Source organism: Cervus canadensis, chromosome 30 (assembly GCF_019320065.1).
Source record: "Cervus canadensis isolate Bull #8, Minnesota chromosome 30, ASM1932006v1, whole genome shotgun sequence".
Classification (NCBI taxonomy): Eukaryota; Metazoa; Chordata; class Mammalia; order Artiodactyla; family Cervidae; genus Cervus; species Cervus canadensis.
In genome coordinates this window covers 11,895,598-11,910,528 of record NC_057415.1, presented here as the reverse complement: position 1 = coordinate 11,910,528, position 14,931 = coordinate 11,895,598, and the positions used below count along the sequence as shown (strand labels likewise).

General features: G+C 42.9%; 1 protein-coding gene across 6 annotated transcripts in view; it reads right to left on the bottom strand.

Annotated features, from left to right (window-relative positions):
• Nucleotides 1-14,931, bottom strand: part of NTRK2 (neurotrophic receptor tyrosine kinase 2) — a 388,663-nt gene that overhangs the window by 6,374 nt on the left and 367,358 nt on the right. For all 6 annotated transcript variants that reach the window (XM_043453247.1, XM_043453252.1, XM_043453248.1 and 3 more), the window contains one exon: nucleotides 223-381. In XM_043453247.1, coding sequence (XP_043309182.1) covers nucleotides 223-381 — 159 coding nt within the window. The remainder of the gene's footprint in view (nucleotides 1-222; nucleotides 382-14,931) is intronic.

The following is a 14,931-nucleotide window of genomic DNA, read 5'->3' as shown; positions in this document are numbered from 1 at the left end:
CAGAGAATCACAGGCACATCAGCAAATGCTGCTTTTCTCTTTCCAGAACTCTTACGTTTGGAGAGTGACCATGATACTTAGGTACATGGCAGGCCATGGGGAGGTGCTGCTCCCAACAAAGCCTCAGGGATGCCACAGGAGAGCGTTTCCCGACTTCCAGCCCAGGGATCTCTCTCGGTGTCAGCCCTCTAGGCATCTCGGTGCTGCTCGCCACACACACACCTCGTTGTTCGACAGCTGGTACCAGGGCTGTTTCCCGTACGTGAAGATCTCCCACAACACGACCCCCAGGCTCCAGACGTCACTTTCGGTGGTGAACTTCCTGTACATGATGCTCTCCGGGGGCATCCAGCGGATGGGCAGCATCGTGTGGCCGCCGACCTGGCAGAAAAGGGGTAAGCAGGATGGCATAAGTCACCTGGAGACTCAGTTCCCATCATCAGGGGGAAAAGTGTGGAAGGGAGACGGGGTGCATTTTCCCCCTTTCCTTTATTTGTATTTATTAATTTTAACTGTTTATCAGGCATAAGGGAAATACAATTTGTTTATCCTCTCAAGCAACAGAGACAGAGGGCAAAGAGAGGTCAAAGGAATTTTTCTCACACTGTTTGCAGTTCTCTTTCTCAAAACTATATAGGGGCAGAGATCGTGATTGGGTGGATATTCATCTTGTATAAAACACAAACACACATACTTTCCATATGAGAATGACTTGATTATCTAATTAACAAGATAACTTTGGCCAGGATAACGAGGGTTCAGGATCCACAATGACCCACCAAAGGACTCTGTTTCCTTAGCAAAGCCACAGCTTCCTTATGCTTTAAATTGTCAGGGGATCACACAGAGCTGGCTTGAACATCCTTGTCACAACCCAGCAATGGTCAGGGCAGAAATGACTATTCCCATTTTACAGATGAGGCAACTGAGGTTCAGGTTGCTACAGACACAAAGAAATCGGGCCTTTGAGCTCAAGACTTTACTATGGCACTTCAACTGAAGTGATTTACAAAAGTAAATAGGTTAAGAGTGTAATAGGGAAGACTATTTTGTATTCCATTATAAGTTAATCACTAAAGGGATGCTGCGTATAAGCTTAAATTATACATAATGGCCCATTTCTGGGAATCCTGCTTCCCAGCTAATGAGCATTAAGCTAAAATACCTTTGTTTAATTCACAGGAAACATCCTGACCAGGCCCTTCCTCCACTGCTGGGAGGAAGAAATTAACACACCCCTCCAGAGGCAGATGGGAACCAGGAAATGCTTGACTTTATCCCCTCCCCTCTAGTATAAAAAAGTCTGAATTCTGACACAGGCAAGATGGTTCTTTGGGGCATGAGCCTACCATCTTCTTGGTCTGCTGGCCTTCTGAATAAAGTGATTATTCCTTGCTCCAACGACTCATATCTCGATTATTGGCCTGCAGTGCAGCGAGGAGTGCAAGCTTAGACTCAAAGACAAGTATGGGTTTTGAAAAGCCCATTTTAATAAAAAACGCTAAGGCTGAGGCATTACATGGCAACAGCGTTAGCACAGGCGAAAAAAACTTTGACCAAAGAGATTTATTATTTCCTACTTCCTGGAGAAAAAGTAAGAATTCCACGTACAGGCTTGTAGCCCATCAGGGCTATCTGATTTTTGAACCGAGATCAGATTTATGCACCATAGGCCTGTGGGTGGCAGGTCCCACTTTTCATGCTGGTGAACCCCGGCACTACCTGCCCAGATGCCAAGCTGACATTGGGGCAGTGGGTGAGTTCATAGGACTTCAGGAATTAGACTTCCCTGACAACTGCCAGATCCTGAGTTCTGAGACCAATGCCACCAGTTTCTGCCTAATTACAATTCTCAGTGTCCCTTGGACAGCAAGGAGATCAAACTAGTCCATCCTAAAGGAAATCAACCCTGAATATTCATTGGAAGGACTGATGCTGAAGCTGAAGCTCCAATACTTTGGCCACCTGATGTGAAGAGTCGACTCATTTGAAAAGACCCTGATGCTGGGAAAGACTGAAGGTAGAAGGAGAAGGGGACAACAGAGGATGAGATGGTTGGGTGGCATCACTGACTCAATGGACATGACTTTGAGCAAACTCCAGGAAATAGTAAAGGACAGGGAGGCCTGAAGTGCTGCAGTCCATGGGGTCAAAAAGAGTCTGACATGACCAAGCAACAACAACAATAATTCTCATTTCTGACTCATTAAGGGAAGGAAATGGACTAACAGTGCCTAAAAAATGCTGCTCCACTCTGAAGTCCAAGGAGTAGAGAGTGTCAGAGACGTCTAATTTGTTTGGTAATTTCAAATGATGCTCTTATTAGCCAAGAAAGCACACATGTGAAAGGGTACCCACCTTTCTCTGTACAAAGAATACGAGTCTGACAAGTGGAGACATAACTTGCTGGCACAGGGTTAAGGTGCCCCTGTAGTTTTACATTTCAGGATTTTAAGGCATCAAAAGTTCAGGTGCTAAGTATGGGCTTGTTGCCTTCCATCAGATTCCAATTTCATCACTCTTTCCTCATTCTGCAGGAACAGGCAGTCACTGTTAAATGACCACTGGAGCTGCCTGGACATGCCTGTAAGTGATGACGGTACTCACTGCCAGGGTTGGTGTCTAAAACACAACCTCTACAACCCAGGTTGAGCAGAAAGGATGCTGGTGGTACTGATGGATATCTGCCCGGCTCTGCAACCCTGAAATCCCATGTACCCAGGACTTAGGGAAAGGAAATCTACCAACATTTTCAGATACTTACAAACACTGGGGACACCAAGCTGGTATGGGCTGCTGGCAGCCCACACCCAGCACCAATGTGGGTGGCAGGGTGGGGAGCTATGTGGTGCAGAGTGACATGGAGTGAGAGGTCTCTGCCTAGCTTTATAGTGAAAAGATATAATTCTATCTTTTATGGGAATAGTGAAATTATTGAAGTTGAAATATTGAAATTAGAATTAGAAAAATGTTGAAATCAGATAATGCATGCTCAGTTGCTTCAGTAGTGTCTGACTCTTTGTGATCCCATGGATTATAGCCCATCAGATTCCTCTGTCCATGGGATTCTCCAGGCAAGAATACATCCAATGAATAGTTAGTCTGTGGTAGTAAAGAGAAGACAGGGATATTATGGGCCAGTGTGGTGTTCTTTTGGATACGTGACCCCCAAAGTATTAAGAGCTAGCTCTCCACACTTGCTCTTAGGTCAGACTCTTCCCAGGTGGCACAGTGGTAAACAATCCGCCTGCCAGTGCAGGAGACATGGGTTCAATCCCTGGGTGGAGAAGATCCCCTGGAGGAGGAAATGGCCAGTATTCTTGCCTGGAAAATTCCATGGACAGCAGAGCCTGGAGGGCTAGAGTCCATGGAGTTGCAAAGAGCTGGACACAATTGACCACACACACACACTCCACCTGTGTTCCTAGGTCAGAAGTGTCAAATATACCATAATCTGTAACCTTCCTCATTTCTTGCAGATCCATAATGAACAGAATTCCCTTGAAGTGTACCAGGAGTTTGGCAGAAAGAATAGATTTAACTTTGTTTAACTTAGGGAACTGAATTAATTTAAATGTGTTTTTGTAGGGGAGAAAGAGAGAGAAAGAGCCACTTACATACATTCCTAGAACTAGACAGTACAAATCCCACTTTGGGACACATTAAACTATGAAGATGTCAGGCTTTTGTTTTCTTTGTGTGTTCCCAGCTGTGGTGCAGTGGACAATACTCAACTCATGAATTTAGATGGGGGCCAAAAGGTACAGATTTCCAGTTGTAAAATAAATAAGTCCTGGGGTTACAATGTACAGCATGGTGACTATAGTAAATAATACTATATTGCATATTTGAAAGTAGATCCTGAAAGTTTTCATCACAACAACAACAAAAAATTTACCTATGTTAAGTAGACAGATATTATTAACTAGATTTATTCTGTGGTAGTCATTTTGCAGTACATACAAATATCAATTAGTTATATTGTCTACAAATAGAAGGGCTTCCCTGGTGGCTCAGTCAGTAAAGAACCTGCTGCAATGCAGGAGGCTGCCTGCAATGCAAGAGACCAGGGTTCAGTTCCTGGGTCAGGAAGATCCCCTGGAGAAGGAAATGGCAATCCACTCTAGTATTCTTACCTGGGAAATCCCATGGACAGAGGACCCTGGTGGGCTACAGTCCATGGGGTTGCAAGAGTCAGGCATAACTTAGCAACTAAACCACCAGACAAATAGAATGATATATGTCAAGTATACTTCAATTTAAAAAGCAAAATAGGAAATTCCCTGGTGGTCTAGTGGTTAAGACCCTGAATTTTCACTGCAGGGGCACAGGTTTGATCCCTGGTCTGGGAACTAACTCACATGCCACAAATGAAACTCTGGGCTCCAATACATACTACTCCATGTACTATTTCCTAGCTGGATAAACTTAACCAGTTGCCAAACCTCTCTGTGTCCTAGTTTTTCCAACTATAAAATGTGGGTAATAAACAATATATACCTCCTAGGGTTATCACAAGCTAAATACTCAAGCAGACAATATTTGTGAGGGCTTTTTATGAATTTTAATGCACTAAATGATTTCTAGGTGTTGCTTCTTTCGCTGGAGGCTTTATTATCTAATTCTCCCAATGGGAAGCAGCCATTCTAGACACATTAAGAAGAGTCAACATTACTGGTTTCCCATGTTCCTCCCTTGGCAATGACCAGTGCTGTGGGGCACCTCTCATTACAACACCTACTCTTAAGGGTTCTCTGCCCTGTGTTGCTCATGGCCAAAGAAAAGGCTCCTGTGTCCTTTAAAGGAGAAAAAAAAAAGATTGAAACTTTGATTTACATGTTTTCCCATCTGATCATTTATTTTACACTTGCAGTCTCTTTGGGACAGATTTTTCACTCTAATGTTTCCAAGAACCCCCTCTGAGATTTCACACATGCCATTATAAATAATGCTCTCCTTGTTCTAATGTCAAATGGGCCAGTGGTGGGAGCATCTAATAAAAGTTCAGACAGGGTTCACGAGTTATCTAAACCCATTTAGAACCTTTCTGAGTATTTCTTTTACCACCTTTTCTCAGGATTTTGGATCATGTCACAAAAGTGGCCCCCAAAAAAATAAAAAGAAAGAGCCACCCTGGTTACAAAATACTGTCACATTCCAGCCACAGTCACTGGGTGGTTTTTGGATCTCAGACCACCACATACTGTGCAGTGACAAACACAATGAGATATTTGTCCTGGGTTGTGCAACTTGGCAGTCGGCCCTCACACTCTTGCTTAAATATTTGTGAGATGGAAAGTGATCCCAAGTATGACATGCAGAGTCAGAACTGCTGCTCTGGTGCCAGGAGAGACCTTCCAGTGATCAACCTTGGTCAGGAATACGCTCTTCACTAAATGGACCAGAAGGAGCTGATACAACATGGGAAATCCACTTAACTGGGGCGCTGACTTGGCTTACAGTCTTTATTTTCCTCAACCCAAGAGACTGGAATTTTAGCTCTGTAATTAACCACTTGCCACTACTTTCCCACCATAATCATCTGTCAACACACAGCAGCTTACCTTTACAAAGAATTTCTGCTCAGTGATTTCACTTGAACCCACTAATTACCCTCTTGAGTAGACATCGGCTTGCCTTCATATTATAAATAATGCCCCCAAATTCAGAGAGTTGAAGTGGCTTATCTAGAGCCGTACATATAACTCCTCCCCCAGGACACCTTGTGGTTCATTCTGATGGCTGGCTTTGTGTTTCCGGCTTCTGCAGTCTCCAATCCGTGCCCTGAATTCAGCCAGCAAACAGCTGTGGCTCCTCACCCAGGCCAAACCTACTCGTGCCTTTTGGAAAGTTTGATCTATTTTTCTTTTTTTTTTTTTAATTAATTAATTTATTTATTTTACTTTACAATATTGTATTGGTTTTGCCATACATTTTTTTCTACCTGCTCTGGAATGTCTCTTAAAGGCAAGTTCAAGTTCCATCACTTCAAGGAACTTATCCTCCCTGCTATAGCTCAGTGATATTTATAAGTGCCACGGAACCCAGCACGCCTTAGCACAGCTCTGGTAAAACCGAGGGCACTCCCTATTCTTGCTAATGGATCACATGCCCAAGAGGGAAGGGTGCCGATCGATCACTTAACGGCTGGCAAGGCATGGGGGACATTGGTTGGTAAGCAGACCATATCTTTGAGTTTCTTCCGAGTGTTGATATTTGGGGAAGAATTTTCAATGTGTTCCTTTGAAAAGATCAGCATTCAGTACTTTCCCATCCATTTGCCAATATCTCTAAACTCTTCATTGAACTGCCCTGAGATTAAATGGTTGGAAACTGCCTTACCTAATAGATGCCCCAAATAAGAACCATTCAGTGAAATTCAAATCTTCTTAATAAAATGTAATCCAGAATACTGGTGCTCACAGGGAGTATAAAAACTCTCTAAGTTGTATATGAAATCCCATTCATTCCTCAGTACACCCTAGACATTAATGTACAATTCTGTACATTACCATCTGTACAGTAGACAGGGGAGTCTATGGTGCAGACTTCATGCTAGTTGATCTGGGAATGAAGTTTAGGGAGATGTCATAATGAGTAACATGAGGGAATATTGCTCTGTAAGATGGTCACTGACATCTCATATCCTCTGAAGTTGGAGGCAAAGGACAGAGACTTAGACTTGGAAAGTTAAATGATGGAAAAGGAAAGACTGGCTGGCCATCAAGGCTGCTAATCATTGTGACTTGCTTAAATCAGTGAAGCTAATCAGAACAATGTCTGGAGCCAGTGACCATAAAGAAAAAAAAAAAAAATTCCATACTGCCTAAAGTAAATCAAGTTATGGAAAATAATGGATTCTGTCATTAAAACATCTATGAAAAGAACTGTTTGTTTGGTTCTAAATATTTACTTCTATGACACCTCATAATTTTGATGGTGACATGTATAGGATGATCTGGTTAAAAAAGTAAACTGTTCTTGGAAAAATACCTAGACCTAAGCATCCTTTAAATCTATGTGTTTGAAAGGTGTTAAAACAACAAATCCTGGACAAAATACTAAAAGGGCCTTCGTAAAACTGTCTTGTGTCAGAAATTTTGTGTCACAATATTTATTTCTTACCCAAGAAATACTCTTTGGGTACATACTCTTTGGTCATTAGGTTGTAGATTGTGGAAATTTACCCATTGCTTAACGTGCAATGGATTTATTTTTCTACATTGAGAAACTAGGATGTAGGAAGGTCAAGGAACTTGCTGAGCAAGTGGAGACATGAATTGGTGACCAGCAGTATTGAAGCCAGCTTTCTAATCCACTATTATTTGGAGCTTAGGTTCTTTCTTATTACTTTCTTTTTAACAAATACACAAAGCATCTCTATCCTTGGTATAAGCTGAAGAGGAACATGCAATCTGTTTTCCAGGTACCCTGTGTTGATGAGAGGCGATAACAAGCTTAGCTCTCGTTCTCCTGTTGAGCTTCAGGTAAAACACATCTACCATCTTCCTTGCTCCCTCACTGTCTCTCTTCTCTGACAGCATCTATCCCTTTCAGTGTGGATCCTCCCACTCTATCTCTGAGTCCCTTTCTCTGAATCTTCTCTCAAATCTCACTTGTCCAGTCCCCTTTCAAATGCCAACACTGCCCTTTGTTTTGCCTAGTTCTTTTATCTCCCAAAGCATCATTCCTGTCCTCCCCACAGCTCATTCTCCAACCATGGTGATGCTTACTCTCCCCTCTGTGAATCTCAGAGGCATGGCAGCAGGCTGGAGCCCTTCTATAGATCCAAAGCAAGTGCCCAGCTGGCTTTGTAAACACTGATGATTTAAAGGTGAATAAAGTGGCTCAATGGTAAAGAAGAAGAATCTGCCTGCCAATACAAGAGATGTGGGTTCATTATCCTGGTTAGGAAGATCCCCTGGAGAAGGAAAGGGCAACCCACTCCAATGTTGGGAAATCCCATGGACAGAGGAGCCTGGTGGGCTATGGTTCATGAGGTCACAAAGACTTGGACATGATTTAGCAACTAAACAACAACAACACAGCTAATGTGGGACCTTCTAAAGTCAAGTAGCAAAGATCAACGATGCCTGGGAGGCCACGTTCAACTTGTGGTCTTTAGTGAGTGAGTGATAACTCATTTGGAAGCCAAACATTTTACTTCCTTAGAAACATGCAGGCCAAAGGGCAAGCCCCATTAAGGGATGATTAGCTGTCAGAGGCTTTTGGCTGCATTAAATATTGAAGAAACTCCTGGATCTCCTGGTCACACTCTACACCCACTTGCTTTGTTTCTGCAGTTTCTCCTGAGCTGTTCCTTAAAAATTCATGATATCTGTAAATTTTAAGAAATAGTTGGATCTTATGTATTTATTTATTATGTACTGCATCTGTAATAGGAAGTTAAAAAAAAAAGGGAGAGAGAAACAATTTGTGCAAAATCTTCTCCTTGGAGAACCTGGACCACTGTGGTCAGACTGCAAACACTTTATGACCATATCCAGGATCACATCTCCTATTACAAAGAGTGATGGGTGCTTCTGTGGCTTGTGGCTACCAAACCAGAGGATACTTCATGGGAAGTGATTCAGCTCTTCCTAGATGTTGTGAATGAATAGAGCTCCGTGAACACAGCCATGAATGAATGGGGTCAGGAGGAGTGCCAGGGATAGCCTGGTCACCCTCTCTCTTCCAGCGGGAAATGATTATTGCCTTACCTGAGACTGCTGTCACTTGCAGCCTAGAAAATATTTCATCATCTTTTATCAGTCTGGTCATAGAGGGTGTGACATTAATTTCAAGCCAAGTGGTTTCTGGATTAGTCAAAATATTTTCTGAATATTTTTTCCCATTGAGAATTCATTTTGTCTTTATTCCACCATGAAATAATAATATAAATAGTGGGAAAATACCTTCTGTTTGTATACATTTTCTGCTTTTTCATAGCACTTCCATATCTATTAGTTATATAATAATGGTACATACCTCAGAATATGGTTATGAAGATTAAATGAGTTGATATTAGAAAAGCTTTGTGGTGCCACAGTGTGATACAATTTGTATGACATTCTTGAGAAGATAGAACTATAGGCCTAGAAAAACTATGGTTGTCAGGGCCTGGGAATTTGGATGGGAGCTTGTCTTACAGATGTATGAGGGAAGTGGGGGTGGTGATGACCATGTTCTGAACTCTGATTGTGGCGGCAGTTAAAGGACTGTGTTTGCCAAAACTCAAAACTGTACACTAAAAAGGTCAATTTAACTATATGCCATAAAGCTCTTAGAATAAGACCTGGTACACATTAATAACAAAAGTACAAACCATATTAGCTATTGTTATGCTAAGAATTTGATTCCCTGATAATTTTCTGGGGTAAGCCAAGCATGTCCTTTCATCTCAGTTTAAGAGATGAGGAATCTCTGGTCCCGGAGGCAAAGTGACCTACCAGAGACCATACAGGTCAGAAGGCAGAGTCTACACCAGGACCCATCTCTCCAGAAGCATTCTGCCTCCAGGCTGACATGGAGTCAGACTCAGGGCTAGGAAAGGCTCTCTGCATTCATTTGCTGAGGCTGCCATAACAAAATGCCACAGACTGGGGAGCTAAAACAAGACATTTATTTTCTTACAGTACTAGAACCCAGCATCAAGTTTCCAGCCAGTTCAGTCTCTGGTGAGAGCTCTGGTTTACCAGCAACTTTGTGTAGCTTGTGTGAGTGCGGGCAGAGTGTGAGCTTTTGATGTCTCTTCTTATAAGGACACTAATCCTGCTGATGGGGCCCCACTCTGTGACCTCATTTGACTTCAGTTACTTCCTCAGAGACTGTGTTTAAATGCAGCCACATAGGGGTTAGGGCTTCAAACCTAAATTTGGTGGGGAGAGATACACTCAGTCCATAGCACTCTGCTTGCCACTGCTCCCCCTTCTGATTCTAGCACACTCCCACGAGGAGCAAGAACAGCTCCAAAAAGGAGAAGATGCACAATTCTGATCCAGAAGGCAGATCTGTAGTCCTCGGTCAGCATTTTCAGGGCTTCCCAAGTGGTGCTAGCCGTAAAGGACTCACCTCCCCGTGCAGGTAGACAAGAGATGCGAGTTCAATCCCTGGGTCAGGAAGACCCCCTGGAGGAGGGCATGGCAACCCACTCCAGTATTCTTGCCTGAAGAATCCCATGGACAGAGGAGCCTGGCAGGCTGCATTCCATAGGGTCACAAAGAGTTGGACACAACAGAAGTGACTTCACACACACATCAGTTTTTTTCATGCCTGCAAGTGAAGGCCCAAGCCACTGCTCTCTTCCCTTCCTGGGTAGTTCTCGACAGTTTCCCTGTTATCCGCTGATTCCAGAGCTTAAAAGATGCTGTTTTTCCATAGCAACTCCAGATTCAGCTTGTTCCCCTGCAAACCTCAGGGCAATCTCAGTCCTCATCTTGTCTACCAACTCCACCCCAGCTCCTCTGGGGGTAGCTAAGAGAGAGTAAGCAGACCCTGGGACTTCCCCATCATTTGTAGATAAAGGGAGAAGGACTTCCCAGACTCCATGTCACCTCAAGTGACATCCCTCATGGGTCCTGCTGCTCCTGCTTGTGCTCTCTGTACAGTTTCAGGAGCCAACCACCCCAGTCTTAGAAGTGAGTGTAGTTTTCACTTGATTTTACATTCACTCCAATCAAGAGCAAAGAAGTCTTCTCTCAGTAAAGCTTAAAACTGCAATTTTTAAGCTTAAATCATGTTTAAGAATCACATTGGGATCTAGAAACGAGGATTCTTCATTTTATCAAGAAAATGAAATTAAACAGTGCACCAGCCCTGAGCACTTGTCTCATGCATCCAACCTGGGCTGGCGATCTGTTTCACACTTGATAATATACATGTTTCCACTGTTTATAATAGCCAGGACATGGAAGCAACCTAGATGCCCATCAGCAGACGAATGGATAAGAAAGCTATGGTACATATACACAATGGAATATTACTTAGCCATTAAAGAGAGTACATTTGAATCAGTTCTAATGAGATGGATGAAACTGGAGCCCATTATACAGAGTGAAGTAAGCCAGAAAGATAAACACCAATACAGTATACTAACACATATATATGGAATTTAAAAAGATGGTAATGATAACCTTATATGCAGGACAGAAAAAGAGACACAGATGTATAGAACAGACTTTTGGACTCTGTGGGAGAAGGCAAGGGAGGGAGGTGGGAGGGGGGATCAGGATGGGGAACACATGTAAATCCATGGCTGATACATGTCAATGTATGGCAGAAACCACTACAATATTGTAAAATAATTAGCCTTCAACTAATAAAAATAAATGAAAAACAACAACAACAACAACAACAACAAAGAAAATGAAATTAAACAGTGATAACATCCCCCTTTCTCTGACTGCCTCCCCACGCCTTATCCCACTAACTCTTATCCATTTTGATGGGGAGTTTCCCAAGTGGACCAATGGGAGGATGAAGCCTTGGGAAATAATGAAGACAGCAGGCAGACTGACATGTGGTCCCGGTACCCCTACATCACTCAGCAATGGGAACTTGTACATTCTAACGATACACGCCTCATCCACCTGCCATTATTTTAGTGTTCAATATAACTGAGCTTACAGCCTCTTAAGCATTATGGGTTTTAGCCCAAGAGATCATCTGACTCTTTAGTACTTGAGACCAAAGTATTGCATCCTTTCATAGTGAAAAGCCAACAGGGACCGACCAGTCACAAGCAAAGGCAATCAGGAAAGCAGAAACTATATAGATTCGTGTCACTGTCTAGGTGATCACATTATGTCAGTTTAGTTCCAAAATTCCAATGTGAAATTGCTCTATGGAAATAACTCAGAAAGGCTGGATTCCGGCTAACTTTAAGTAAAGGAAGAAATCAGTGATTTTCCAACAGTGTAGGTGGGGAGGGGAAAGCTTCTCTGTACTACAAACAGCATTCTCAATATCAGTGGTAGCTACTGTGATTCTTGCTGTTCTCAAGGCATTCTGTTTAGTACACGGGCAGATAAGGTTTCTGGTTGGACACCACACATCTGTCCTACCATTAACCCCAGCTTGTTAGTTAACACTGAGGACCCTGTCAGAATGCACATTCCACCATTAACCAGAGATGAGGACTTAATACACCAGAGCCTGTTAAAAATAAGTAAGTTATCTTTCTTCCCAGTTCATTCTGATACAGAAACTGATGTCTGTGTCCACGTGAATGTAACATTAGTGGGAAAGTTGCTTTCTCCAGGGAGCTCTGAATGCCTGCTTGGCATCATTATGGTCCTTTTCTGCTATGTCTGTGATATATGAAATGTGCAGCGATTGTGACCTTGGTTATAAAAGACACGGTGATTTCCTAGGATGATTGTGAAAGCTAAGAAGTCATGTAACACAAGTAACTCTCAATTACAGAGTCCCCATGCTGTGCATGATGTTCTGTGCTAAAGACAATACTCACACTTAAATTTCATTTTTTCATACCTCTCCCAACATACCTACAGATAAAATATACCCATAGAAAATGCACATATTATAAGAAGCAGCTGTTTTGTAATTGTGAAACTGAAACGCAGTTTCTGACCAGCAGCTTTTCTTTTCAGAGTGGACAGCAAACAATTAATAACAGTGGCTGCTGAGTGTCATGGAAAATCAGTGTCTCTGGATGCCTCTTAAGCCATCCTACCAAACCACCTAGAACTGCAGAAAGAAGTAAAAGACCAGCGGTTGGGGAGGACCTGGGACATGTGTCTACGGGCCTAGCACAAGCTGCTTATGGCCACTGCGGAATTTCTTTAAAATCTTTAAAGAAATTTAAAGATAAATAAAGAGTTTATTTCATCTTTAACACCTTACATAACTGTTGCATTTGATTCCACAGCACATTAAGAAAAGTGATGATTTCTCCCTAAATCATGTATTAAAATTGATACTTCAGAAACCTAGATCATGCTGATTTTGTACCTTCATGAGTTCCTGTTCTGGACATGCCAACTTGTGTCCAGAGTCTAGGCAGATACCTGTTTGAGAGGCATTGGTGGCAGAAAGCAAAGGCTTTTCGAGTCAACAGATCTGGTTTCTTACTCTAGCTCAGCTAGTTACTAAGTGAGTGTAAATAAATTACTTCCTATCATAGTATCTTTCATCATATATACATAGGAATAAAATCTTATAAGCCTGAATCAAGCCTATACCCTTTCCCAACAGGCTAAGTTCTAGAAAAGCTGGTCAACAGCCCAGTGGCCAGAAATAGGCAAAAAGAAATATTCTAGCAATCACTTTGGGATGACAATGATAAGCCTGCACCAGGATCCTACACAGCCCTGAGGGGCCCCTTTCCCACTGTGGTCCATGTAGACCCTCCCTCCTGGGGGTGCCCAGCACGGTGTCCTGCATCACAGCCTGGGGGTCTTCTCTGGTGCTGACAAGACTCTCCATGTGACTTTGGCCAAGGCATCACCTCCCTCTAAGTCCTAGGTTTTTCACATATAGAAGAGAGACCCTGTCGTTATCTGTGAGGCTCCAGTGAGGCAGCTGAGATAAAATGTCTTACGTGGTAATACCCGATCCACGTGGCTTTATTTTAGTACATATCAACTCACTTGCACTGAAGTACCACATGCACTGTGGGGAAACAACGTTGGATGAGATTAGGTCCTTGCCCTCGGGAGCTCGCTCTATAATCATAACACAAGCTGGGGAATTGATGCTATGGTGGAAATGTGACCAGCGGCTAGGGCTTGTACACTGGTGCCTTTCGGTCCACTCCTTAATCTACTCTTGCTTCCAGCCCCCTTCCATTTAGAAGTTGATATTAGGATGCCTGAACATTTGCCACTGTGTCCAGAGGGTCACAGGAAAGGGAGAGTATTGGGAAAGAGCAAGAAAGAAATTTGCCAAAGAAGATCAAGGTCCTGATTCTCTGTTGAAGTTTCCTGAGAAGGAGTTGGTCACGCTGCCCCCATAGAGGCTGTGATGGCAAGGGTGTGTTAAGCTTTCTGGCTAATGTCAACATCCAGATAGCATGTACTACAGGCTCAACCAAACACTTTACACATATGATCTCACTGAGCTGCCCTGAACCACAAACTGAGCCAATGCAGGGATGCCGAGGACACGTAAGTCAGGAATCACCATCAGCAGCACGTGATGGAATGGGATCAGTGGCTTAGTCACAGAATGAGGATGGGGAGGCCTCACTTATCCCTTCCTAGAAGTCCTGAAGCACGCAGTCAAGGGTTGGTGAACTCTAAGAAGTCCTTCTGAGGATATCCTTCAAAAGACATCTCAACTCTCTTCATTTCTTTCCACCCCTATGTTGATCTCCTGGTCCTTTCCCTCCCTCAGTCACTGTGTCAGCTTCCTAACTGCTCTTATCACTTTTCTCCTTTTATTTCTTTCTTTCGTTCTTTTTTTTTTTTTTTGGTTGTGTTGTGTGAAAAGGCAGAGGAACCAGAGACCAAACTACCAACATCTGCTGGATCATTGAAACAGCAAGAGAGTTCCAGAAAAACATCTACTTCCACTTTATTGACTACGCCAAAACCTTTGACTGTGTGGATCACAACAAACTGGAAAATTCTGAAAGAGATGGGAATACCAGACCACCTGACCTGCCTCTTGAGAAATCTGTATGCAGGTCAGGAAGCAACAGTTAGAACTGGACATGGAACAACAGACTGGTTCCAAATAGGGAAAGGAGTACGTCAAGGCTGTAAATTGTCACCCTGCTTATTTAACTTACATACAGAGTACATCATGAGAAATGCTGGGCTGGATGAAGTACAAGCTGGAATCAAGATTGCCAAGAGAAATATCAATAACCTCAGATATGCAGATGACACCACCATTATGGTGGTGAAGAAGAACTAAAGAGCCTCTTGATGAAAGTGAGAGGAGAATGAAAAAGTTGGCTTAAAACTC